General features: G+C 38.1%; 2 protein-coding genes across 2 annotated transcripts; one reads left to right on the forward strand and one right to left on the reverse strand.

Annotated features, from left to right (window-relative positions):
- Positions 1-335: 335 nt before the first annotated feature.
- Positions 336-3,382, reverse strand: LOC140824572 (floricaula protein). Its single transcript, XM_073186145.1, has 3 exons — positions 2,935-3,382; positions 2,105-2,481; positions 336-767 (listed from the first exon to the last, which is right to left on the reverse strand). The coding sequence occupies exons 1-3, from the start codon at positions 3,380-3,382 to the stop codon at positions 399-401; spliced, it is 1,194 nt and encodes a 397-aa protein (XP_073042246.1). The 3' UTR covers positions 336-398.
- Positions 3,383-6,371: 2,989 nt separating this feature from the next.
- Positions 6,372-25,613, forward strand: LOC140824088 (uncharacterized). The gene is made up of 3 exons (XM_073185686.1): positions 6,372-7,176; positions 7,218-7,664; positions 25,312-25,613. Exons 1-3 carry the CDS (start codon positions 6,372-6,374, stop codon positions 25,611-25,613), a joined length of 1,554 nt encoding a protein of 517 aa, XP_073041787.1.
- Positions 25,614-26,653: the final 1,040 nt, after the last annotated feature.

The following is a 26,653-nucleotide window of genomic DNA, read 5'->3' on the forward strand; positions in this document are numbered from 1 at the left end:
CGCTGAATGAGAGCAAAGCTCCCTTCTACATAGAAGATTCGGACAACCCCGAGTGCAGTGTAGGAAAATGTGATTTTCGCAGCATCATTCGCCTCTCCTCAGTGTTGTATAATTTTGAGAATATTTTAGCTAAAAATTGAAATTGGGACACATTCGGTTTCACAGTGCATACTGAAGTCTTTCCCACAGTCTCCACTGAGGTATATGCTGAATCATCAATGAAAGGTACATATTGAATAAAATTTCATATCCATAGAAACAGACAAACTTAGAATTGCTGCCTAGATTGATTAAAGTCAAGTTACTTTTACAAGGCACATTCAAAGTAAGTTCAAATTACCACAAGTACTACTACATCTATCTCCTCAAAACAGTTGACACTCTTAGCCAGTAACACACTAGAAAATTAATTGATCTCCTCCGGTTCCGCCATTCATGGAAGTGGAGACAGCGACACCGCTACGCTCTGCATGGCAGAGCTGACGAAGCTTAGTTGGGACGTACCAAATCGAGAGGCGAGGATGACCGTTGAAGATGGCATCAATATCCCAGCCCTGCCTCGCAGCTATGGTCACCAAAGGCTTGTAGCAAGCCTGACGCCACGCCCCAACGTTCTCGCCACGTTCCTTGAAGGTCCTACGCATCAAGTTGGAGGCGTCCTCGTCGAGGCAATGCAGCGCATAGCAGTGCACGTAATGGCGCATCTTGGGCTTGTTGATGTAGCTTGCCCCAGCCTTCTTTGCGTACCTGAACACTTGGTTCGTCACCTGTGTTTCAGCATGCCAGAATTACTGATCAAATACTTATTAATTATTCAATTTGTAAGTCTTTAAATATTTTGGAGGATATTTCATGCAAATTATAAAATTTACCAAACAAGATATGTAAAAATTGTTCTTTTGATGACACAAAATATTTTTTTTTGTTAATAACTTTGGAATTTTCAAATCTATATATACCTATATTTAACATATTAACAACAATTATATATTATATACTAAGTATAGATAAAATATATTAAGTTTTGATATTTCATGATTTCTTTTAGTTTACACAAATAATAATAATAATAATAATAATAATAATAATAATATATAAATATAAATATATGGTGCGTAATGATGAATTGGGCCCCACTTTTTGTATTTGGAACAAATAGCAGAGAGGCCCGACCTCCGTACAATAGCTGTCGAGTTCTCGTGGAGACAGCTGGATTTTGAAGATCTGTCCTCTGAGCCCACTCCAGGCCCAATTGTACGGCTCTATTTTTGAAAACGACCACAGTCTACATCCAACTGCAACTTTTTATATTCAATTTTTAATTATTTTAATTTGATTTTAAAAAACATTAAGATCAATTCCAAATGTATTTACTTTATTTAGATAAGTAATACTATAAATTACAAATATATTAATATATAAATAAATAAAATTAAATTTAATATTTGATCTATTATTTTATTATAAAAAATAAAAATATACAATCGTAAATTTCAAATATATCTTTTTTAAGTGTATTTTAATATAATTCAATGCAAGCACAGAAATTAAATATAGTTGAAGATAATATGACAGGCAAATTTGGAGCAGAAAAAGCGTTTCAGAACTTAATGCATTGTCTTATTATTAGCTTCTTCTTTTTTGGGGTATATTCTTAATATAATTTTTGCATGTAAATGGCTTTATTATTTTATTATATTAGATCAATCGTAGAACATATAGAACAATTTTCGCAATAATTTTTAAAAAAAAAAATTGGCATAAAGTTATTTTTGTTTCTCAAATCATATGTGAATTCTGGAGAAAAAAATTATAGATTATATTACAATTAAGTATTTTAGAGACGGTTTTTTATAAGATATTTTGATAGTTAATTAGAATAGCTATTTAATTAAGAGGTATGATTTTTGGTTGTTTTTAAAATGTATACTAGTTTCTAATAAATATTTTAGTTAACTAATAATAAGGTTATTTCCTATCCATGACCATGAGACCAGATAAAAACTTGTGTACGATCGTATTTTGTGAGATAGATCTTTATTTTCTAACCACAAAAAGAATGAATATATAAAATTTGAAATTAATAATTTGTTAGTAAACTAACCTTGGTGGGGCACTTTTCACCTCTTTCCTTGGCAATATTCTGAACCTGGATCAAGAACTCCCGGCACTGTTCGTACAGGTGGAAAAGATAGTCCAGCCCGTTCTTCTTCCCACGCGCCACCTCCCCCGGCTCCGTCACGATAAAGGGATGCTCCCTCTGCCGCTCACCTCTAACTCCACCGCCGTTGTCATCCTCCTCCGGCCCCTCAGTTTCGTCATCGTCATCCTCCTCCATTGAAGCCATTCTTAACCTGCCTTTATAGTTTTTCCTCCGCCGCTGCTTCCTCCCACCAGAAGCCACCATTTCCCAAACCCTTCCTCCTCCTCCTCCGCTTCCGGCGGCCTCCTTCTCTTGTTGCACATGCTCCTCAGATAGTCCTACTTGTAAAATTTACATGCAAAGTCATTACGTGCACAAACAGCGGGATAACGTATGCTACTCATATCCTAAAATTATTGAACAAGGTAGATAATTTTAAACAAAGAATCACATAAATCATAAACATGTGTATATATATGTGTGTGTGAGTGTGTGTGTGATTTTCTATGCAGTATTCACATCCATGCAAGTACCCTTCAACTTGGCCAAGTAGTCAAACATAAAATGTACTTTTGAATAAAAACTTCTTGGTTTATCTCCGTCAATCTTTGTTAGACACTAACGTAGGACATATTAAATCACATTACCTGGTTTCTAACTAGACTAATCTGAAAGAGCTTGTGTGATATACGAGAATATATATATGCATATTTTTTAAAATATATGACAATATTTGGACAAATAATATATGAAAAAAGCTCAACAATATGCATATATTACAACATTCAAACCTTCTTGCGAAAGCGCGTCAAGGGCATGCGTGGTGTCCCCGGAAAGTATTTGGCGGCGGCGTGCTTCCTCCTCCTCGAGGCGGCGCCTCTCGGCCCTGACGGCGGCCTTGATGCCGTACCTCTCCCCAACAAGGAGATCCCAGCGGAAAATCTGGCAAAGGCTGTTCATCATCTCCTCAAGCTCTTCATCCCTCATATCCAGCAGCGTGTTCACAGTGAAGCCAAGATCAGCTATCTTAGCAGCAGTGTAATACCTAATCCCATAGGCCTGGAACATCTCCTCCAGACAGCCGAGCTCCCTCGGCCTAATGGAGTAGCCCGCCGCCTGAGGCAACGGAGGAGGAGGATGCGCCACCGCCTCCATGACCCTGCTGTTTGGTGGAGGGAAAACACCTCTGGGGTCCCACTTGAACAAGCTCGCAGCTGCGGAAAAGGCGTCAGGATCCATCGGGCAATTTGGCGCTTTAAGAAAAGTTTCTTTCGACACTTGGAAGGAGGGGGGGACAGGTTCTTTTAACGTCTGCCTTGCTTGGGCATTTCCAGAAATGCCCTCGATGAAATTTAGCCATAGATTTTGTCTTGGGAAATAACTGAATGGCAATGTGCTTTTGTTTTTGCATGCTCTGTTTACTGTACGAATCCACTGTTGTATTGCTCTGTTGTGCTGTAGAAAAAGCAAAGCAGTGGTTTCGAGTCCATCTAAATCTGTCCTTGATTCGTTCAAACAAACAAAACCCCATTTATTGTGCGTTAGATTTTTATTTGTAATAACATTAGATATTATTTTAATTTGCCACAGAGATATATTTATTATCTGTAACGAAATAAATTCTTAGTACACATATTCTTGCTTTGAGTTGTGCGTGCCTAGTAACTGGATCTAATACATACATACATACATACATATATAATTAACAAGTTGTAAGAAAATTTTAGTATAAGATTTTTAATATTTATTAAAGGAGATATGCTTATGGGAAATAATTGTTGGAAATCTTTTTACCAAGTCAATAATACCTACACTAAGGCATGCTAATTTTTGAATATTGGAAAGAATATTTGCATGATTGGAGTATCATACAAATTAAAAGGATTGAGGCATGATAATTGCTAGAAATTTTGAAATTCCCCTAGATTTAATGCCTAATTATTATAATGGTTAGATACTTGGTATGTTGGAAGGAAATCCTCAAACCTTGCACCAAAACCGTTGGATCTAGCAGCCTAAATTCTGATTTAATCTAAAGCATTGGATTAGAGCATAAATCTCCTAACTTGGGAAGATGAATTTTCGAAAATAGCAAGGAATATTGGAGTCAATATTGAGAGATTTGGAGCAAATTTTGGTATGATTTGAGTACCATGTTTAGATCCACCACCCTCACTATAAATACCCCATCACCCCACCATTCTTCACACCCCACAATTTCGAAATCCCCTTTGCTGAAATCTCGAAATTTTCAGCAACTCCCTATCCAAAACTCTGCCCGAAAATCGTCCCGAAGTTAGCTTAGAATTCGAACCGAAGCGCTGCCCGGACGAGGAACGAAAAGCGACCCAATCCTCGAAGTTGTGCACCATGTTTTTAGCATCATTATATACTGTAAGTGGGCTGTTTTAAATAATTAATTTCGATGATGCTTTTTCGTGTGTTTTTGAAAATACAGTCGAGTACATGTTCTTTTCTACTCCTTTCCTTGTGTCGAATTGCCATATTGTTTTAAGCACTGTGAGGAGTCGACTGTATATGGGTGGGAATCCCCACCATGACGTATCCTTACGCGGTGGGGGATATAACCGCTATACGGCCTTGTCCCCTTAGAGGAGTAAAAATTAGGGACTAACGTCAGTAAACCATTGAAAGTTAGATAAATCACAGTGGCTGGTAAAGTTTATGCATGTATTATGAAGCACGTATGAAACTCATGATTTATGATTCGAATTTTATGAATGTTGTATTTATTGTGCTCGATATTTCCCCCACTTGCTGAGTATTCCCAAATACTCACCCCCTTACGACCCTCCCCAGATAAAAAACGAAGAACAGGTTGAAGAAGAAGACTCCGAGCACTTTTGGGGTTGGTGATGTGCAAGGCTGATAATAATAGATTATATTTCGAAATTTATGATTAAATAAATTGTAAGACGTTTCCGCATTTAGTTATGTCGTTTAAATTATTTCGGTTTTGTAAAGACAATGTTATTTCATTGAAATTATGATATATAAACTGGTTCGGTTTATACTGTGCTACGAAAGGCTTGTTGTTTCGATTGTGTGATTGTTAAACAACGCCGGTGTCGACTAACCCCGGTCACGGGGCGTGACAGTTAAGTGGTATCAGAGCCGCCAGGTTCATAATCCGAGTGAGAAAAATCGATTTTCAAAAAAAAAAAAAATCGGCCAAACAACCCCTACGCGCGCTGCCGCGTTTTTCGCCGATTCTGGCCGCTTCCGGTGGTGTTTCTTTGATCGGAGACCAGATCTAGGACCGCCTCGATGAGATGAACAAAAGCCCTCAAACAATTTCAGATTTCGCATTCGGATGCAACGGGAATTTCAGATCTACGTATTTGGCGTATGATTCCTAACCCGAAAATTATTTTGTCCAATTACCCTACCAATCCTACTCTGATTATCGATTCCTTTTACCCAAACAATCTAAGATCCATGGGTACCTTTTACCAAGATCAATTTCGAGTACGGATCAACCAATCAGGAACGTCCAATTTCGAGTGAGTCAACCGATTTCTCCCGAGTTCCGGCCAAATTAGGTAGCTTTCCGACCGATTTTGGTCGTGCCACCACCGGTTCCGTGATCCTGACCCATTCATTAACACCCGACTTTGCTCCGACCATACTCCGGCGAGTCAACCCGGCGAGTCAACTCGGCCGAGTCAACGAGTCAACCCGCCAACATTATCCTTCTATTTTTGGAAATTTTCGAGAATATATATATATTTCGATACCCTGCTCTAGTAGTTCTTGATTTTTTATTTTGTCCTTTTTTTTGATATTCTGAGCATTTCCTTTTTATTGTTTCCAGGAAATGGAGAGATATCGGATTAGAGTGTTTAGTGAACCGTTCTTAGTAGTTAATTTCCATTGTCGCTACGTTTTTCTATTCAGTACATTCATTTCATTATATTGGTCAAATACTTTTAGTTCATTTGGATTGGTCATGTTCATTTATTTTCCTGCTTGAGAAATCAATAAAATATTTTATTTGCTCCATTGATTTCAATTTACTTCTACGTAATCTATTGCATAAATCCTACTCGTACAAATTCTTAGAACTTGCAATTGTAGAAAATGGCCGGCTAGACCCCCGAGACAGAACCGCAACCCGCGTTACCCTAATGCCAACCGAGAAGGCGGACAGGAGAACGAGCAAGGGAACGGACCCCCGCCTGCAGTCAACTTAAGCCGAGCTGATCTTATGGCCATAGCCACCATTGTGGCAACCACACTGCAAGGGTTGGGAAACCAGAACGCCAATCAGCCACCACCACCTCCACCACAGCACGGAGTCAAGTTTCATTATGAATCACTGCGCAAGAACAGGTGCCCAACTTTCAGTGGCGCTGCCGACCCCGAAGTTAGCCAGAGCTGGCTCAAAAGCGTAGAAACTCAGTTGAGACTGTTGGAAGTCCCGGATGCACTAAAAGTGGACGTGATAATGCCCTTCTTGGAAGACAAGGCAGCTAAATGGTGGGAAGCAGTCTCGCCAGCCATGACCGCTGCTGGACCAATCACATGGCGAATCTTCCGAGAAACATTTCTGAAACAATACTACCCGGCAGAAGTCAGACTGCAGAAGCTAAGTGAGTTTGAAAATTTCAGTCAGGCCCTAGTTATGTCAGTAGTGGAATATACCTCTCAGTTCAATGCCCTTGGATCATATGCTCCAACGATTATGGCGAACGAAGTTCTGAAATTGCATCGTTTCAAGAAGGGGTTGAATAGCAGGATCCAATCTGCTCTAGAAGTCTACCAACCTGCCAACTTTTCAGACCTAATGGGTGCGGCTATCCGAGCCGAAGCTGATATTTGTCTAAGAGAAGGGGAAAACAGGAACAAGCGACCCCCTATCAGCCAACCTTCTCAGGACAGACCAATGTTCGAGAGGCCCAATCAGTCGGGTGGACCTCCCTCAGGGCAATTCTCCACCAATAACCATCAAGGGCTCAAGCCATGCCCAACTTGCGGCTTCAAGCACTCCAGGGAATGCCGAAGGGCCAGTGGTGTATGCTTTGGATGTGGAAAATCGGGCACAGAATTGCAGAATGTCCTACCGCCGCCAACCGACCAGCAGGGCCGAATAGAGGAACTGGGATAAATGCAGGAGCAGGCCCTAGTAAATCCAAGGAGGACAAACCGAATGCCAGGGTGTTTGCCATCACGCAAGAGGAAGCAGATGACGCAAACGATGTCGTGTCAGGTACCATACAGCAAGTGCCTGCTTATGTGTTATTTGACTGTGGTGTCACACATTCCTTTATGTCTAAGAGATTGGCTAAGAAGCTAAAACGTAAGCCCGTTAAGCTAACTGAACCCTTCCGAATAGCCACACCTACTAGTAGAGCAATTGAAACTGACGAGATTTACAGAGATTGTAAAATCAGTATTAGTGATCAAACTTTTAGCGCCGACTTGATACAGTTGGTCATGGTCGATTTCGACGTAATCTTAGGAATGGATTGGTTAGCAAGAAACAGAGCGATGGTAGATGGTAAAGAAAATATGAGGAAAGAATATCCCTACCTATTTGGAGACCAAGCCAACTCCAGTTTCGAGGTCGAAACTTCTCATAAGGAGGGAGGGATGTGAGAACCGTAATTTTTGAAATATGTAATTAATAAGTTGTAAGAAAATTTTAGTATAAGATAAAGGAGATATGCTTATGGGAAATAATTGTTGGAAATCTTTTTACCAAGTCAATAATGCCTACACTAAGGCATGCTAATTTTTGAATATCGGAAAGAATATTTGCATGATTGGAGTATCATACAAATTAAAAGGATTGAGGCATGATAATTGCTAGAAATTTTGAAATTCCCCTAGATTTAATGCTTAATTATTATAATGGTTAGATACTTGGTATGTTGGAAGGAAATCCTCAAATCTTGCACCAAAACCGTTGGATCTAGCAGCCTAAATTCTGATTTAATCTAAAGCATTGGATTAGAGCATAAATCTCCTAACTTGGGAAGATGAATTTTCGAAAATAGCAAGGAATATTCGAGTCATTATTGAGAGATTTGGAGCAAATTTTGGTATGATTTGTGTACCATGTTTAGATCCACCACCCTCACCTATAAATACCCCATCACCCCACCATTCTTCACACCCCACAATTTCGAAATCCCCTTTGCTGAAATCTCGAAATTTTCAGCAACTCCCTAGCCAAAACTCTGCCCGAAAATCGTCCCGAAGTTAGCTTAGAATTCGAACCGAAGCGCTGCCCGGAAGAGGAACGAAAAGCGACCCAATCCTCGAAGTTTTGCACCACGTTTTTAGCATCATTATATACTGTAAGTGGGTTGTTTTAAAGAATTAATTTCGATGATGCATTCTTCGTGTGTTTTTGAAAATACAGTCGAGTACATGTTCATTTCTACTCCTTTTCTTGTGTCGAATTGCCATATTGTTTTAAGCACTGTGAGGAGTCGACTGTATATGGGTGGGAATCCCAACCATAACGTACCCTTACGCGGTGGGGGATATAACCGCTATACGGCCTCGCCCCCTTAGAGGAGTAAAAATTAGGGACTGACGTCACTAAACCATAGAAAGTTAGATAAATCACAGTGGCTGGTAAAGTTTATGCATGTGTTATGAAGCACGTATGAAACTCATGATTTATGATTCGAATTTTATGCATGTTGTATTTATTGTGCTCGATATTTCCCCCACTTGCTGAGTATTCCCAAATACTCACCCCCTTACGACCCTCCCCAGATTAAAACGAAGAACAGGTTGAAGAAGAAGAGTCCGAGCACTTTTGGGGTTGGTGATGTGCAAGGCTGATAATAATATTTCGAAATTTATGATTAAATAAATTGTAAGACGTTTCCGCATTTAGTTATGTCGTTTAAATTATTTCGGTTTTGTAAAGACAATGTTATTTCATTGAAATTATGATATATAAACTGGTTCGGTTTATACTGTGCTACGAAAGGCTTGTTGTTTCGATTGTGTGATTCTTAAACAACGTCGGTGTCGACTAACCCCGGTCACGGGGAGTGACTGTAACGAACCGTATTTTACACTACTTAAAATTTGCGGAAAAATTAAAAATTTTCTTAAATAAAACATTCATACGGTCGTCACTCAACATTCATAAAAATAAATCTCACAATCATCCGTTACCAATAAAATTTTGCTAAAATAAACTGTCTCAAAACGTCTCACGTTCAAATCAAAACATCAGAGTATTTTAAAAATTTGCATAAACATAAACTTGCGGTCCTCGGGTTTAGCCTGCCACTCAGCCCAAGCCTGCCCCTTGGTCATCACCTCCCGTCTCCTCAACATAGTCACATACATACTTCGACGTGCCATAACTCAAACTTTCATAAACATACTGCATACGTAAACATAAATAACGTCATCATTTTTGCGTAGAGGATGTTTCAAAGCAAGTGACCCATAACGTAAAATAGCCTGATCAGACTATAACACAGTACTGGGCTGACATGGACGTATCCACTGCCGCATACATAAGATCCCTGTTCATAATTTAACAGGCCAGTTGATCCACGTTCATAATTTAACGCTTCACAACCACGATCTAACCCGTTCATAATTTAACGGGCGGATTGGTCCCCGTTCATAATTTAACGATTTCCAATCCTAACATAACTTGGTCACAAGACATTTAGCATACCTCAAAAACTTAACATATTTTATTGCACGTCATACATACTTACTTGGCGTTGAGGGATTCGTTGGGCTTCGATCGGGGCCGTTGCTGCAACATACTAACATAAACTTGTATGCTCAACTCACATAACTTAACGTAGAAATCATACTTACTCTCGAGTTCGATCATTACTTAGGACGTTCTAAAATTTCCCATGACACGACCTCGATAACCCTTGCCCTAAATCATGACATCAACCTCAAAACAAACTATATTATTTTTCCCAAAAAATAGAAGGACACGGACCCCGTACCTACATCCGTGTAGGGGTCCGTGTAGGTACTGGAAGTAGACACCGAAAGGAAGCAAAGGCACGGACCCCGTGTCAGGGTCCGGGTGAGGGTCCGTGTAGGCACTGGAAAAAGACAATAAGTGAAACCCAAAGGCACGGACCCCGTGCCCTCATCCGTGTAGGGGTCCGTGTAGATACTGGAAAAAGACGTCGAGGAGAAAACAAAGGCACGGACCCCGTGTCAGGGTCCGTGTACGGGTCCGTGTACCCACTGTGATCGCGAACTTACGAAAATTCTGAACACTCAATGCTTATCCTTCTAGACTCGATTATACGGACCAAGCACCAACACCTCGAGACTCATCCTAGCATACCATAACATAAACCCAAATTGTACAAACGTTTCAAAACAACAGTGTTCGCTCTACGACACCCACGACCCAAAATATGGCAATTGACATCAAACTGTCTCCTACGACTTCCAATTAGCTCGAGTGCCTATCGACATGAAACGTAACCTCAAAAACACTCTTAACATCATTACTAACATACCCGTACGCAGCAACAATCGCCCGTCGATTTCCAACGAAGCCTGCAACTTAAAACTTCAAGAAACGTATCAATAACATAATTTTCTTAAATTTCAGTTTGCGCAGTTGCACGGAAAATATCATAACTCACTCATTTTTCGTCCAAAAATTTCGAATCATATATCAAATCGAAGGTATCGAAAATTTCTACGTTTTTGCCGTTGAAAGTTTTCCCAAAATATGAACGGAATAATCGCAGTTTTGACATGAACAGTAAAAACGAGTTTTAGATCTAAAAATTTTCCTTCGCAATTGATCTGATTCATGATCCGCTTAAACTACTATCATCATACATAACTTTTACGCATAAAAACAATGCAATACAATATATGACTTGATCGACACAGCAAGAACAGATTATACGTGCCTTTTTGATATTTAAAAGTACCGTACGACGACACCGAAGCGGAGATGGAGCGAGGCTTGATCCGGGACGATTGTGACGCTAAAATTCTTTGAAGAAAATTCACAAAGCTTGCTGGAAAAGTTCAGAGGAGGGGGCGGCTGCTATGGGGAGAAAAACCCTAAAATTTTCTCTCTTAAAAATAAAAAAATCTGAAACGTAAGGTGAGTGTGTGTGTTTAGTGTGTGTAAAAACGTGTAAGTGTGTGTGAGTGTGTGTAACGTGTGTGTGTGTTTTAATTAGAAGAAACTCTAGCTAAATAGACTATTTAAAATACTAATAAAAGTTAACACCCACTAATTTAATCAAACTCTACAATTAAAATAATTACACACCAATTTTAAAAGTTTCAAACTCTTGAATATCTAAATACACAATAATGTTTTAAAATATTAAAACTTGATAACTTAATAAATTTCCCCATCCTCAACTTAAAATAAAATACCACATTTTAAATTGCCAAAAATCGTCACCGGGTCTTTTCCTCAATCCCGCTTCGAATAATCGCCTGAAACATGAAACTCGAAAAACGTTTTAACGTGCATCGCATAAACATAATTAATTTAAAATAATGCATTTAAATAAATCATGCATCGCCGAAACTCATTTAAAATTAATTTAAATGATTTAATAATTAAATGAATGCATGGGTTATACGTGTATTAAATTTGGGCACTACAGTTCCTCCCCCACTTATAAAAATTTCGTCCTCGAAATTAAGTCTTACCGAATAACTCCGGGTAGCGAAGTCTCATGTCGGCCTCTGATTCCCAAGTGGCTTCTTCCACCGATTGATTCAGCCATTGAACTTTGACCAACTTGGTCGTCTTGTTCCGAAGTCTGCGCTCCTGTCTGTCTAGGATTTGGACTGGTTTCTCCTCGTAAGACAGGTCTGGAGTCAACTGCAGTGGCTCATAACTCAGAACATGAGAAGGATTAGCCAAATATTTTCTTAGCATCGAGACATGGAACACATTGTGCACCCCGGCCAGATTCGACGGAAGGGCTACACGATACGCTAGCGTCCCAACTCTGTCCAAGATCTCAAACGGTCCAATAAACCTCGGACTCAACTTGCCTCTCTTTCCAAATCTCATAACACCCTTCATAGGTGCTATCTTGACGAAAACGTGATCACCCACTGAAAATTCGAGATCTCTCCTCCTCTTATCAGCATAACTCTTCTGACGGCTCTGGGCGGTCTTCATTCTGTCCCGAATCTTGACCACCACGTCTGCAGTCTGCTGAACTATTTCTGGGCCAAGTTCTGTCCTCTCACCAACTTCATCCCAATGAACTGGTGATCTGCACCTCCTCCCGTACAACGCCTCATAGGGAGCCATACCAATAGATGCTTGGAAGCTGTTGTTGTATGTGAACTCCACTAGAGGTAGTCTAGACTCCCAAGTTCCTTGAAAATCAATCATGCACGCCCTTAGCAAGTCCTCTAAAACTTGAATCACTCGCTCAGACTGGCCATCTGTCTGCGGGTGAAACGCTGTACTGAAAAGCAACTTCGTCCCCATGGCTGCATGTAAGCTCTTCCAGAAGGACGATGTAAACCTCGGGTCCCTGTCGGACACAATAGAGACTGGGAAACCATGCAACCGGACGATCTCCTGGATATAAAGATCCGCATACTGGGTCATGAAGAAAGTCGTCTTCACTGGCAGGAAATGCGCTGATTTAGTGAGTCGGTCCACTATAACCCAAATAGAATTTGATCCTCTGACTGATCTCGGCAACCCAACAACAAAATCCATAGTAATGTTCTCCCACTTCCACTCGGGGATGGGGAGTGACTTTACCAACCCTGCTGGTCTCTGATGTTCAGCTTTTACTTGCTGACAAGTGAGACATTCTGATACGAACCTACGGATGTCTCGCTTCATCCCTGGCCACCAATACAATAACTGAAGGTCTTTGTACATCTTGGTGCCTCCTGGGTGAATGGAATACGGAGATGCGTGTGCCTCTATCAAAATATCCTGTCTGATCGAACCAACACTAGGCACCCACATTCTACCTCTGTATCTCACAATGCCGTCTGAAACTGTGTACAGCACACTGCCCTTGGCTTCGTCTTTCAGTCTCCATTTCTGTAACTGCTCATCTGAAGACTGACCTGCTCGGATTCGGTCTAGCAAATCAGATTTGACTGTCAGATTAGACAGCCTAGGAGCCTTGCCATCACGATAAATCTCTAGACCAAACTTCTGAATCTCCGACTGTAGTGGTCTCTGAGCTGTCAACTGAGCTACCACTGCCACTTTTCTGCTCAAGGCGTCTGCGACAACATTAGCTTTTCCCGGATGGTAGATAATCTCGCAGTCGTAATCTTTCACAAGTTCTAACCACCGTCTCTGTCTCATATTCAACTCTTTCTGCGTGAAGAAATATTTGAGACTCTTGTGGTCGGTGAAAATCTGGCATTTCTCGCCGTATAGGTAGTGTCTCCAAATTTTCAATGCAAAGACAACGGCGGCTAATTCCAAATCGTGAGTCGGGTAGTTCTTCTCATGCACCTTTAACTGTCTGGAAGCATAAGCTATGACCCGACATTGCTGCATCAACACTGCGCCTAATCCGAGCTTAGATGCATCGGTATAAAGCACAAACTCGCCTTGCCCTGTCGGCATGGCTAGCACTGGCGCTGAAATAAGAGCTTGCTTCAAGGTGTCGAAGCACTTCTGGCATTCCTTGCTCCACACAAACTTTGCATTTTTCTTGGTTAGTGAGGTGAGCGGCACTGCTATGGACGAAAATCCCTTAATAAACTTACGGTAATAGCCTGCTAAACCCAAAAAGCTGCGGATTTCAGATGCGTTCTTTGGCTCAACCCATTCTTTAACAGCTGCCACCTTCGATGGGTCCACCTCAATACCACTGCTGGATACTATATGCCCCAAAAATGCAACTTTCTGCAGCCAAAATTCACACTTACTGAACTTCGCAAATAACTTGCGACTCTGCAAGGTCTGCAAAACTGTCCTCAAATGCTGGTTGTGCTCCTCATGGCTCTTCGAGTAAATAAGAATGTCGTCAATGAATACTATGACGAATTGATCGAGGAACGGCTGAAATACTCGGTTCATGAGATCCATGAAAATTGCTGGAGCGTTGGTCAATCCAAACGGCATTACTAAGAACTCGTAATGCCCGTATCTGGTCCTGAAAGCTGTCTTATGAACATCTGCATCCTTAACTTTAAGCTGATGATACCCTGATCGAAGATCTATCTTAGAGAACACGGTAGCTCCCTGCAACTGATCGAACAAGTCTTCGATTCTAGGCAACGGGTATTTGTTCTTAATCGTTACCTTGTTTAGTTCACGGTAATCGATGCACAACCTCATGCTCCCATCCTTCTTCTTCACAAAGAGCACTGGTGCGCCCCACGGTGAGAAACTGGGGCGGATAAAGCCTTTGTCGAGGAGCTCTTGAATCTGCTGCTTGAGCTCTAACATCTCAGCTGGAGCTAACCTGTATGGCGCCTTAGAGATTGGCGCTGTGCCTGGCACGAGATCGATTGCAAATTCCACCTCTCTCTCTGGTGGAAGGCCGGTGACGTCATCAGGAAAGACATCTGGAAATTCTTCGACTACAGGTACCTCTGACAGAGATGGAGTGGGCACGTCAGGCGCTGAAATAATACTAGCCAAAAAGGCCTGACATCCCTTGGAGATCAAACTTCTCGCCTGCATGCATGAAATCATGCGAGGAAAGCTTCTCCATCTGGCTGGCTCAAAAAGAAATTGCTCCATGCCCGGCGGTCTAACTAAAACTGACCTCTTCTGAAAATCTATCAGAACTCTATTCTTAGTCAGCCAGTCCATGCCCAAGATAATGTCGAATTCTGGCATCGGCAATATGATTAAATCTGCATACACTAGGTGGCCATGCAGTTCTAGGTCGATATCTCTGACCACACTGGTAGCTAACAGCTCTTCCCCTGATGGGACCACTACCGAAAAATTCACGTCTAGGCCAATGGACTTGAGGTCTAAATGATTGGCAAACGTCTCTGATATGAAGGAGTGTGTGGCTCCTGAATCTATCAGTGCAGTCGTAGCTAATCTCTTTATGAAAATATTCCCTGAGAAGCGTTAGCACAACACAACTTATACCCCAAGACACTAACAAGATAGTAACCCAAATATACTCAAACAATACTAGCATCCTACTTATCCCAAGTAAACTTCCACATGCAAATCAAATAGTACTGAACTTAGGTAGAAAAGTTTACCGGTAAGTAAAGTAGTGTCTGGGTCCGCCTCCTGTGCATGCATGGCAAATACCCTGCCCTGGGTTGGCTGCTTCCACTGCGGGCACTCCTTCAGCATATGATCTGTAGCTCCACACTTGAAGCACCTGCCAGATCCATACAAACACTGTCCCGGGTGCTGACGATTGCATTTAGGACACGCGGGGAAGGCAACGGGCTTCTGAGGCGTCCCTTGCTGCTGAACTGGACCCTTGCCCTTTGGTGGTCCATGATAACGCTTCTTCGCTGGCGGCCCCGGATACGGTTTCTTAAAGTGGGGTCGCTGATTCTGCTGCTGATGGTGAGGCTGCGGTGGAGCCTGATAGGGCCTCTTGCCCTGCCTGTCAGACTCAATATCTCGCTGGTCCTGCTCTGCCGCCAAAGCTCGGGACACGGCGACTGCATAAGAAGTGGGACCAGCTACTCGGACGTCACGGCGTAGGATCGGCCGCAGACCATTCAGAAAATGCCTCAACTTTGCTTGGGCATCATTCGCAATGAGGGGCACGAAGTGACACCCCCGCTCAAACTTTCTCACAAACTCTGCCACGCTACTATCTCCTTGCCGCAGCGTCATGAACTCGTTGGTGAGTCGGGTTCGTACTTCCTCAGTGAAGTACTTGGAGTAGAACACCTCCTTAAAACCATTCCAAGGCAGCACCTGTAAATTGACTGCCACTGACGCACTCTCCCACCATAGCCTGGCGTCTCCAGTTAATAAGAAAATGGCACAACGTACCCTATCAGCATCCGCCAGCTCCATAAAGTCGAAAATCACTTCGATGGACTTGATCCACCCTTCAGCTATCATCGGGTCAGTGGTACCCGCAAACTCCTTCGGACTCATCCTCCGGAACCTCTCATACACCGCCTCAGGTCTAGGCCTCTCCTCGGGGCCTACAGCAGTCTGGTTCCTCGCAAACTGCGCGAAGAACTGCGTCATGCCTGCAAGCATCTGCGCCTGCATATCTGGAGGTGGTGGTGGAGGTGGAGGATTGGCTCTTTCCTCCTCTCGGTGCTCCCTGTCCTCAGTCCTATCTTCCAGTTAACCATACGTCTAGGAGGCATACTGTTCCAACAATTACCCAACACGTAAACCCAACATGCATGAATATAATACCAATATCATAAGATGCACAAAATTTGAACTTTAAAACATAAACATGCTGAAATCATGATCTAATGCATAGTACATAGCGTAACTCAAAACTTTAAAACTTACAGACTTGAGGTGTGACTTCGAGAGCTTCTTGCGACTGGCAGTAGGCGTAACCCTTTACAAGAACACCGCTCTGATACCAACTGTAACGAACCGTATTTTATACTACTTAAAATTTGCGGAAAAATTAAAAATTTTCTTAAATAAAACATTCATACGGTCGTCACTCAACATTCATAAAAATAAATCTCACAATCATCCGTTACCAATAAAATTTTGCTAAAATAAACTGTCTCAAAACGTCTCACGTTCAAATCAAAACATCAGAGTATTTTAAAAATTTGCATAAACATAAACTTGCGGTCCTCGGGTTTAGCCTGCCACTCAGCCCAAGCCTGCCCCTTGGTCATCACCACCCGTCTCCTCAACATAGTCACATACATACTTCGACGTGCCATAACTCAAACTTTCATAAACATACTGCATACGTAAACATAAATAACGTCATCATTTTTGCGTAGAGGATGTTTCAAAGCAAGTGACCCATAACATAAAAGAGCCTGATCAGACTATACCACAGTACTGGGCTGACATGGACGTATCCACTGCCGCATACATAAGATCCATGTTCATAATTTAACAGGCCAGTTGATCCACGTTCATAATTTAACGCTTCACAACCACGATCTAACCCGTTCATAATTTAACGGGCGGATTGGTCCCCGTTCATAATTTAACGATTTCCAATCCTAACATAACTTGGTCACAAGACATTTAGCATACCTCAAAAACTTAACATATTTTATTGCACGTCATACATACTTACTTGGCGTTGAGGGATTCGTTGGGCTTCGATCGGGGCCGTTGCTGCAACATACTAACATAAACTTGTATGCTCAACTCACATAACTTAACGTAGAAATCATACTTACTCTCGAGTTCGATCATTACTTAGGACGTTCTAAAATTTCCCATGACACGACCTCGATAACCCTTGCCCTAAATCATGACATCAACCTCAAAACAAACTATATTATTTTTCCCAAAAAATAGAAGGACACGGACCCCGTACCTACATCCGTGTAGGGGTCCGTGTAGGTACTGGAAGTAGACACCGAAAGGAAGCAAAGGCACGGACCCCGTGTCAGGGTCCGGGTGAGGGTCCGTGTAAGCACTGGAAAAAGACAATAAGTGAAACCCAAAGGCACGGACCCCGTGCCCTCATCCGTGTAGGGGTCCGTGTAGATACTGGAAAAAGACGTCGAGGAGAAAACAAAGGCACGGACCCCGTGTCAGGGTCCGTGTACGGGTCCGTGTACCCACTGTGATCGCGAACTTACGAAAATTCTGAACACTCAATGCTTATCCTTCTAGACTCGATTATACGGACCAAGCACCAACACCTCGAGACTCATCCTAGCATACCATAACATAAACCCAAATTGTACAAACGTTTCAAAACAACAGTGTTCGCTCTACGACACCCACGACCCAAAATATGGCAATTGACATCAAACTGTCTCCTACGACTTCCAATTAGCTCGAGTGCCTATCGACATGAAACGTAACCTCAAAAACACTCTTAACATCATTACTAACATACCCGTACGCAGCAACAATCGCCCGTCGATTTCCAACGAAGCCTGCAACTTAAAACTTCAAGAAACGTATCAATAACATAGTTTTCTTAAATTTCAGTTTGCGCAGTTGCACGGAAAATATCATAACTCACTCATTTTTCGTCCAAAAATATCGAATCATATATCAAATCGAAGGTATCAAAAATTTCTACGTTTTTGCCGTTGAAAGTTTTCCCAAAATATGAACAGAATAATCGCAGTTTTGACATGAACAGTAAAAACGAGTTTTAGATCTAAAAATTTTCCTTCGCAATTGATCCGATTCATGATCCGCTTAAACTACTATCATCATACATAACTTTTACGCATAAAAACAATGCAATACAATATATGACTTGATCGACACAGCAAGAACAGATTATACGTGCCTTTTTGATATTTAAAAGTACCGTACGACGACACCGAAGCGGAGATGGAGCGAGGCTTGATCCGAGACGATTGTGACGCTAAAATTCTTTGAAGAAAATTCACAAAGCTTGCTGGAAAAGTTTAGAGGAGGGGGCGGCTGCTATGGGGAGAAAAACCCTAGAATTTTCTCTCTTAAAAATAAAAAAATCTGAAACGTAAGGTGAGTGTGTGTGTTTAGTGTGTGTAAAAACGTGTAAGTGTGTGTGAGTGTGTGTAACGTGTGTGTGTGTTTTAATTAGGAGAAACTCTAGCTAAATAGACTATTTAAAATACTAATAAAAGTTAACACACACTAATTTAATCAAACTCTACAATTAAAATAATTACACACCAATTTTAAAAGTTTCAAACTCTTGAATATCTAAATACACAATAATGTTTTAAAATATTAAAACTTGATAACTTAATAAATTTCCCCATCCTCAACTTAAAATAAAATACCACATTTTAAATTGCCAAAAATCGTCACCGGGTCTTTTCCTCAATCCCGCTTCGAATAATCGCCTGAAACATGAAACTCGAAAAACGTTTTAACGTGCATCGCATAAACATAATTAATTTAAAATAATGCATTTAAATAAATCATGCATCGCCGAAACTCATTTAAAATTAATTTAAATGATTTAATAATTAAATGAATGCATGGGTTATACGTGTATTAAATTTGGGCACTACAGTGACAGTTTTGATTAGTGATAGATTACACTTGACAGTTTAACAATAAACGACTTAAAATAGACTTTGCAGGAATGTAAATGTGTAAAGTAATGAAACAAATATTTTTATGGATGTTCGAAGATAAAACTCCTATGTTACCCTTTTTTCCACTTACTAAGGCTTCCACTAAAATACTTTGAATTTACAACTTGTAACAACCTACTTCGGTTAGAACTTATCATTGCCTAACTGAAACCCTTAGTGATCACTTTACAATTCTTAATATTTAAGAATTCTTGGTTCACCACACAAAAATCACAAAATCCAACAGTCAGATTTGACGGCTTGAGTTGTTGGTGTAGCACATATGGATCTTTGATGATCTGATATGATTCTGATAAGTCTATGCTTGAATGAACATCTATAAATCAAAAGATTAAGTGTGCTCGAGATCTTTGAAATATGCAGACTTAAAAATAGTTGTGGTTGATCGAGAGAGTTCTTCATGTTTGAAATCTGTATATTTATAATTGAAAAGCTCCAACAGTTAGATTTTCTTTTTAATGATCATTTGTACTATTTTAGACAGAATGGGTGGGTCAAGTTCCTACATTTAAATGCTCATTAATGATCATTGGGTTTTTGCGACTTCAAGTCATTTGATTTCCATAAAGAAGTCATACCATGTATGAATTAGGTAGCTCTATGTCATTCAAGAGTTGGTAGGATACTGTGTAATCTTTCCAAATGAGGCAACTAATTGAACGACTTGACTTTAGTATTCTTTTAGATTTAGTTTTTTCTGACCGGTAGCAGTGAGACTTTATTTTCAATGGTTTGAACACTTTGGACTACCGATCAGTTTTGAAATATGATAACTTTGTAGCTTAATGTAACGTCCCGAAAATATAAAGGTCCACACGAACCACATGCATACGAGTTATTAAATTCCTTGTGTATTTCAATCAATTGTTTTAATTGTATTAATTAATTATGTTGAGCATATTAACATGTTTAAAATACATTTTTAAAAATATATTTTCTACATGGTTGCATTAAAAATGTATTTTTAAAGTATATTCGAGTTGCGATCGAGGAACAGAGATCGAGGGCTGAAAAATAGAAAATGTTTTTATTGGTTATTTGTTTTTAATTACTTAAATTAAGGGTGATGCTTTTTCTTATTTTTGAAAATAAGGAGTTTTGAGGTGATTTTATACGCCGAGATGTAATTTTTATCGGTGTTGGATTTTCAACAAAAATGCGAATGTTTTAGCAACTCAGCTAATAAACTCACAAATTTTATTAAACAAAACTATTTTAATATTTTAATTAAATCCTAATCAAGCACTAATGGGCTTAAATTTATGCTTCATGGGCCTAAGCCTTAATTAGTGATTTAATTAGTGTTTAAATATGATAAATCACCCCAAACTTCACACAAAACTCATGCCTCACTTTTCAGAATTACTAGTATTTAACCCGTGCGATGCACGGAATGATATTATTAAAAATTAGTGAAAAATAAATAGATATTTAAATTTAAAAAACAATATATTTATAAAAAAATATACAAAAATTAATTTTTCGTTAATTTAAAAAACTTTCTTAAATATAACACATGTTGATTAATTTATTTTGGCTAATAATCACTATCATATATCAAAATTTTAGATTATGTTAGCCTAAGGCAATGACATGATGCTTATCGTATTTAGTGTATTGATGTCGACCACCAACCTTAATACATATTTAATTCTTTAATTTTTGAGAAGCTACCTATTATTATTTTTAAAATGTGAAAAAAATATATTTTTAAATCACATTCAATAAAATTAATGAGAAATAATTTTTTAAAAATTCAGTAATTTTGTATAAATCCACATTCATAAACAATTTTGTAACAAGACATGTGTTTGACACATTTGAATGATAACAATAATTGTTTCATCAATGTCTTTGTCCATATGTGTTGTGATTTTATTTACAAAACCTCTTCATAATATACACAACAAACTATTATTCCGAATGAAAAATGAAACTTGTGATCATAAGTAAATTATGTATAAGAATATTTATTTTATTAACATTTATTATGTGTATTCCATAACAATGTCAATAAATTTTATAATGTCTCTTCTAATAAGATGCTTACTTTCTTTAGAATTGGTTTAATCATTTACATTATGAGACATTTTATATTACCATGTATCCGTGAACTTTGTAATATAAAAGAAAATTATCACATTAGTAATATGTAATAATTAAAATTTTGTACAAATAGAAAAATAATATTTTTTACTTTTCGATTATGAAAGATAGATTTCAAACTTAATGTTTCGTTGTTCTCGTTGTTTCCATATGTATGTAGTTCATAACAAAGAACAATCTAAATTTAAACGAACATTACAGCTTGGAAGAATTCAACTCATATATGGTGCTGAAAAGAAAAGTCGTTTCAGAATTCAATTTTGGAGTAGATAAATTTAGTAAGATAAATAGAATAAAATTAGTTTCTAATGTAATATGCAATATTGCATTATTTATAATTTAAAATTCAAATAAGACATCTTGGACAAAAATTATACATTGGATGCTTCTAACAGAATTATATCATACATTAACTATTTTCAATTATGGAAATCTCGAATTGCATGCATTGGGTATCAAAGATTTCTGATTATTGAGGGTACTATACATGCTTATTGAGAGTAATTTAATGTTCATTTGAAACTCTTTTGAATCTATCTTTTTTAATTTTCTTGTGCTCTCTTATTTGAATTTTTAAGAAGACATATGGTTTTGGAAGAAAACTACAAATCATTAGTTCTTTCAAATTAAGGTAATTTCGAAATAATATGTATTTAAGATAAAAAAAAATTATGATTATTAAATGATAACTTAATGTCTATTGAAAAACCTTGTTGTTGTGATAACTTTTAACACTCAACCAATTTTATTTTTAGAAAAAATAAATAAACTGATTAAATATTTTATTTATTTTTTAGTAAGTAATTTGGTAGGAAATTATTTCAAATAACAAAATGGATTTTTGAATAAATTACCTCATGAGTGATACCGAACATTGCAATCAATTGTATTTTAAATTTATTTATACAGTTTTTAATTAAAATGATCGATATAATCAATGCAAAAATTTTAATATAGTTTACGTTTTCAATAAAGTTTAGTTTTAATTTGAGTAAAAAAATAAAAAAAAACATATAAAAGATAAATTACATTTGAATTAATATAAAAATTATTTTAAATTCAAAATTGAATTAAGTGAATTGATACAATCAATGCAAACAATAATTAAAGTGATAATTTATTGCAGTACATATATTTCAATATTTTTCTTTTTTAGAAATGACATTTTGGCGAGAAATTACTATTTTTAAGAAAAACTCTGCTTTTATATATATATATATATATATATATATATATATATATATATATATATATAAGATAAAAAAAATATTATGATTATTAAATGATAACTTAATGTCTATTGAAAAACCTTGTTGTTGTGATAACTTTTAACACTCAACCAATTTTATTTTTAGAAAAAATAAATAAACTAATTTAATATTTTATTTATTTTTTAGTGAGTAATTTAATAGGAAATTATTTCAAATAGCAAATTGTATTTTTGAATAAATTATCTCATGAGTGATACCGAACATTGCAATCAATTGTATTTTAAATTTATTTATACATTTTTAATTAAACTGATTGATATAATCAATGCAAAAATTTCAATATAGTTTAAGTTTTCAATAAAGTTTAGTTTTAATTTGAGTAAAAAAATAAAAAACATATAAAAGATAAATTACATTTGAATTAATATAAAAATTATTTTAAATTCAAAATTGAATTAAGTGAATTGATACAATCAATGCAAACAATAATTAAAGTGATAATTTATTGCAGTACACATATTTCAATATTTTCCTTTTTTTAGAAATGACATTTTGGCGGGAAATTACTATTTTTAACAAAAACTCTGTTTATATATATATATATAGATTGCACACCAAAACTCTCTCCCAAAACACTCCATCACATGACACAACACACAATTTAAGAGGAAAAAATCGAAGCAAGCTTCAAGGAAAAATCAAGCCTATTTTGTCGTCGTCGTTCTTCGCAATCGTCAACGAGAAATCGTGCGTTTAAAACGCAAAGGCACGCCATGTTATTTCTTTCAATCATCTATCACACCATAATATTTATTTGAACATGTTTTGAAAGAAAATAAGGTACTCAAATTATAATTTTCGCAACTATTCATATGCATGTGTTTAACTCTTGGTTGTTGATTCAAAATCATGTTTATATGATATTTAAGGGGCTGCCATGAATTAGGATATGAATAAGCATGTATTTCCACAAGTTTAAAGGTCTAGAATCGCACACAAAAGCAACAAACGCTGCACAAAAACAGAAAAACCAAAGCTGGGAACACTTTTCTGTCATGGAGTTGAGGAGCTCGGTTTTATGGGATGGATGGCTTAGCTTGGGTTCGGATGGGACCAGGGTTAGGGACGTGGTTGAGTCAAGGGAAGAGTCCTAGCCATGCTAGGACTCGAAAATCAGGGGCTGGGAAGAGTCCTTGTCAACAAGGACTCCACCCGATAAGCATAAGTGCAGGCTGGTGTATGCTGTTGCGCAGATGCCTAAGGGGCTCGGCCAAAGGTCTTTGGCTGGGCTAGGTCAAGTGGTTAGGATCCTAGGAGGGTGCTTGAGGGGCTGGGTCAAGGGGTGGCTCGATGGTTAGAGGGCTAGCAACAGAAAACGTGGAGTTCATGTCAAAGAGGGAGACTCTCGGCCAAGCAAGTGACTGATGCAGTGTTTCGTGCGCAGGGTCTAGGGGCTGGTTTGATCTGGGCTTGTTCTGGGCGTGGTCCAGGGAAGGTTAGTGTCATGAGGGGTCATGTGGTTAAGGGTTGGAGGTGTCCTAGTTGACAAGGAAACCCAATACACCTAGAATACTAACACACGCGCACAAGCAGATTTTGGGGTCAAGTTCCAGCAAGTTTTTTAGCTGGCCAGGGCTGGTTTTTCGGGCTGGTCTTGGTAATTAGGGTCCCTAGGTGGGTTGGCTCGGGTTTGGCTCGAAGTGGCTCGGGCGTGGCTCGAGTAAATTGGGATATGGCTCGAGTGGTTCGGTAAGGTGTTTATTTCGAAAATTAAAAGGCTAAATATGAATCCATGAGTCCACAGGTTTGGCTCATGATTGGAAAGGTAGAATAAATTGATAACTTTCGTTCTAAAATTTTAAAAAACTAATTTTTTTTGTTTGGGATCACACATATAGTGTGTTACGACCCATTAGTATTAATTTCAATTAATCCCTGTACAAAAAACTATTACGTAATAGACGTATAGATCATGTAAAGGACTAAATCAAAGGAAAGATAGCAATTTGAAACAAATTTTAAACATAAATGACTAAAATTATTGAAAAATAAACATTAAAAACCAAAATTACAATTTTTTATCGGCCCTATACTTTGATGAAATATATAGGCCCGCCCCATTAACCCAATCCAACAAAATAGGTAGTGAGCTAGCTGGGTTACTAAAATTTTGTGACCCAATTTCTAATAAATTAATTACAATCGGACTAATGTTTCTAAGCCCAGCCCTAATAAGATCAAACCGTGTAGGTCCATTTTTTATATAAAAATAATTAAATATTTTATTTCCTTGTGATATGAATACATGGTTGTGAATACGTGAGGCCATGTGTCACACACACATATGTAGATATATACACTAGGGGGTCGTGGACATGCAATGCACGTGATTCGTAAAATATAAGTACGAAACTGTTTTTTTTAAAAAAAATTAAAAATTAAAATTGAAATTATAAGATATAAGATGGAAATATATTTGTAAATATGTAATTGGTGGTTAAATGGTATTTTTAGAATTATGAAAAAAATTCACCAACATACCAAAAGAAGTATGGTGTTTCGTACTTTTTTTACGAACTGAGGAGTCGAGACGTGAAACTACCAAATATAAATATCAAAGTAAATTTAAAAATTCAATTCATCGTACTTGTGATATTATATGTTGGTGGTGTTTCGAAGTTTGGCATGATACTAGCCAATGTCCGCGTAAAGAGGTGAAGGTAGTAGATTTGTCAGTTGAGCTTAAATCTCAAATTGAGGTTGATGTTGGAGTTGTTCCTGAATCTGAAATTGAGGTTGAGGTTGAGGCTGTAGTTGAGCTCGAATATGAAGTTGAGGATGAGGAAATTGAAGATGATAATAACACACTGGTTTTTGACGTGAGTGTTAAGCAGTATGTGGTGGAAGGTGATTTGATAAATTATGGTACTTCACTGGTTGATGATTCGAGTACTGTTGGACAAAACACTATGAGGAGTTAATCATTAGGTGGGAAAGAAGCGTTTGATTTGTCTATTATGGAGGAAGAGAGTAAGCAAGAAGAAACTTTGTTGCTCACATCTTCTGAGGAAAAACATATTTTTTTGATCAATTGAAATTTATTGAAATGAGTGGAAAAAATGTGATATGGTTGAAAGAAAGAGTGAATAAAAGAGTGAGGTGACCATAGAAAGAAAAAAAAAAAGAAGAAAAGAATGGTTAGATGAGAGGGAAAAAGAAAAGAAAAAGAGGTCATAGAAAAGAAAAGGAAAAATAATTTGATGGTCCAAAAGAGTGAGGTTGAGAGTTACTTGTGTTTGCACAAGCCTCTTCATGTACCTTTGCACAAGGTGATTTATTCTCATTGTGATGAAATAGCCGGTTCAATCCCGAGCATTGTTATTTCTCCTTTGCAGGATTCTGATTAAGTCACGATAAGAAGACGGGCAAATGTTGATGGTGCAAAATGATCCATATGTTGTTGAGAGCAAGCACCGTGAGGTAAGACCGCAACGACTGTGAGGCATGACTTTCTTCATTACATTAATTTTGTGTTGTTGTTTACAAGTGTTAGGGAGGACGGGTTGAACATGTGATGTTTAGGAAGTATGATTGAGATTTAACCTCTTCGCCTAAGTGTCATATAATTGAGAATGATGATATATTGCATGAATTAAATTCAAATGATATTGATTTTGAGTGTTCAAAGATTGTCAAATTGATGAGACTTTGTCATGTCAATGACTTGTGTGCATTAGAATTAAATTCATGTGATAAATTAAATGATTGCATGGATAATACATTTTGTGTATCCTATTTTCATTATTTATATTTGGTTGGTAATGGTTTTGAGAGTATTGATAAATTGCCTGCACCTATTATGAATTTTGATTTCTCACGAGTTACTAAGTTGATGGGATTTGTTATATATTAGGCTTAGTGTAATGCCCAAAATTTTATATCGTGTTAAATTACGATTATTAATTTTTAATCGGGACGATTATGAAAGGGCTAACCGAGATACGAAATGAGATCGCGTGTG

The sequence above is a fragment of the Primulina eburnea genome, chromosome 2, assembly GCF_022965805.1.
Source record: "Primulina eburnea isolate SZY01 chromosome 2, ASM2296580v1, whole genome shotgun sequence".
In the NCBI taxonomy this organism is placed as follows: domain Eukaryota; kingdom Viridiplantae; phylum Streptophyta; class Magnoliopsida; order Lamiales; family Gesneriaceae; genus Primulina; species Primulina eburnea.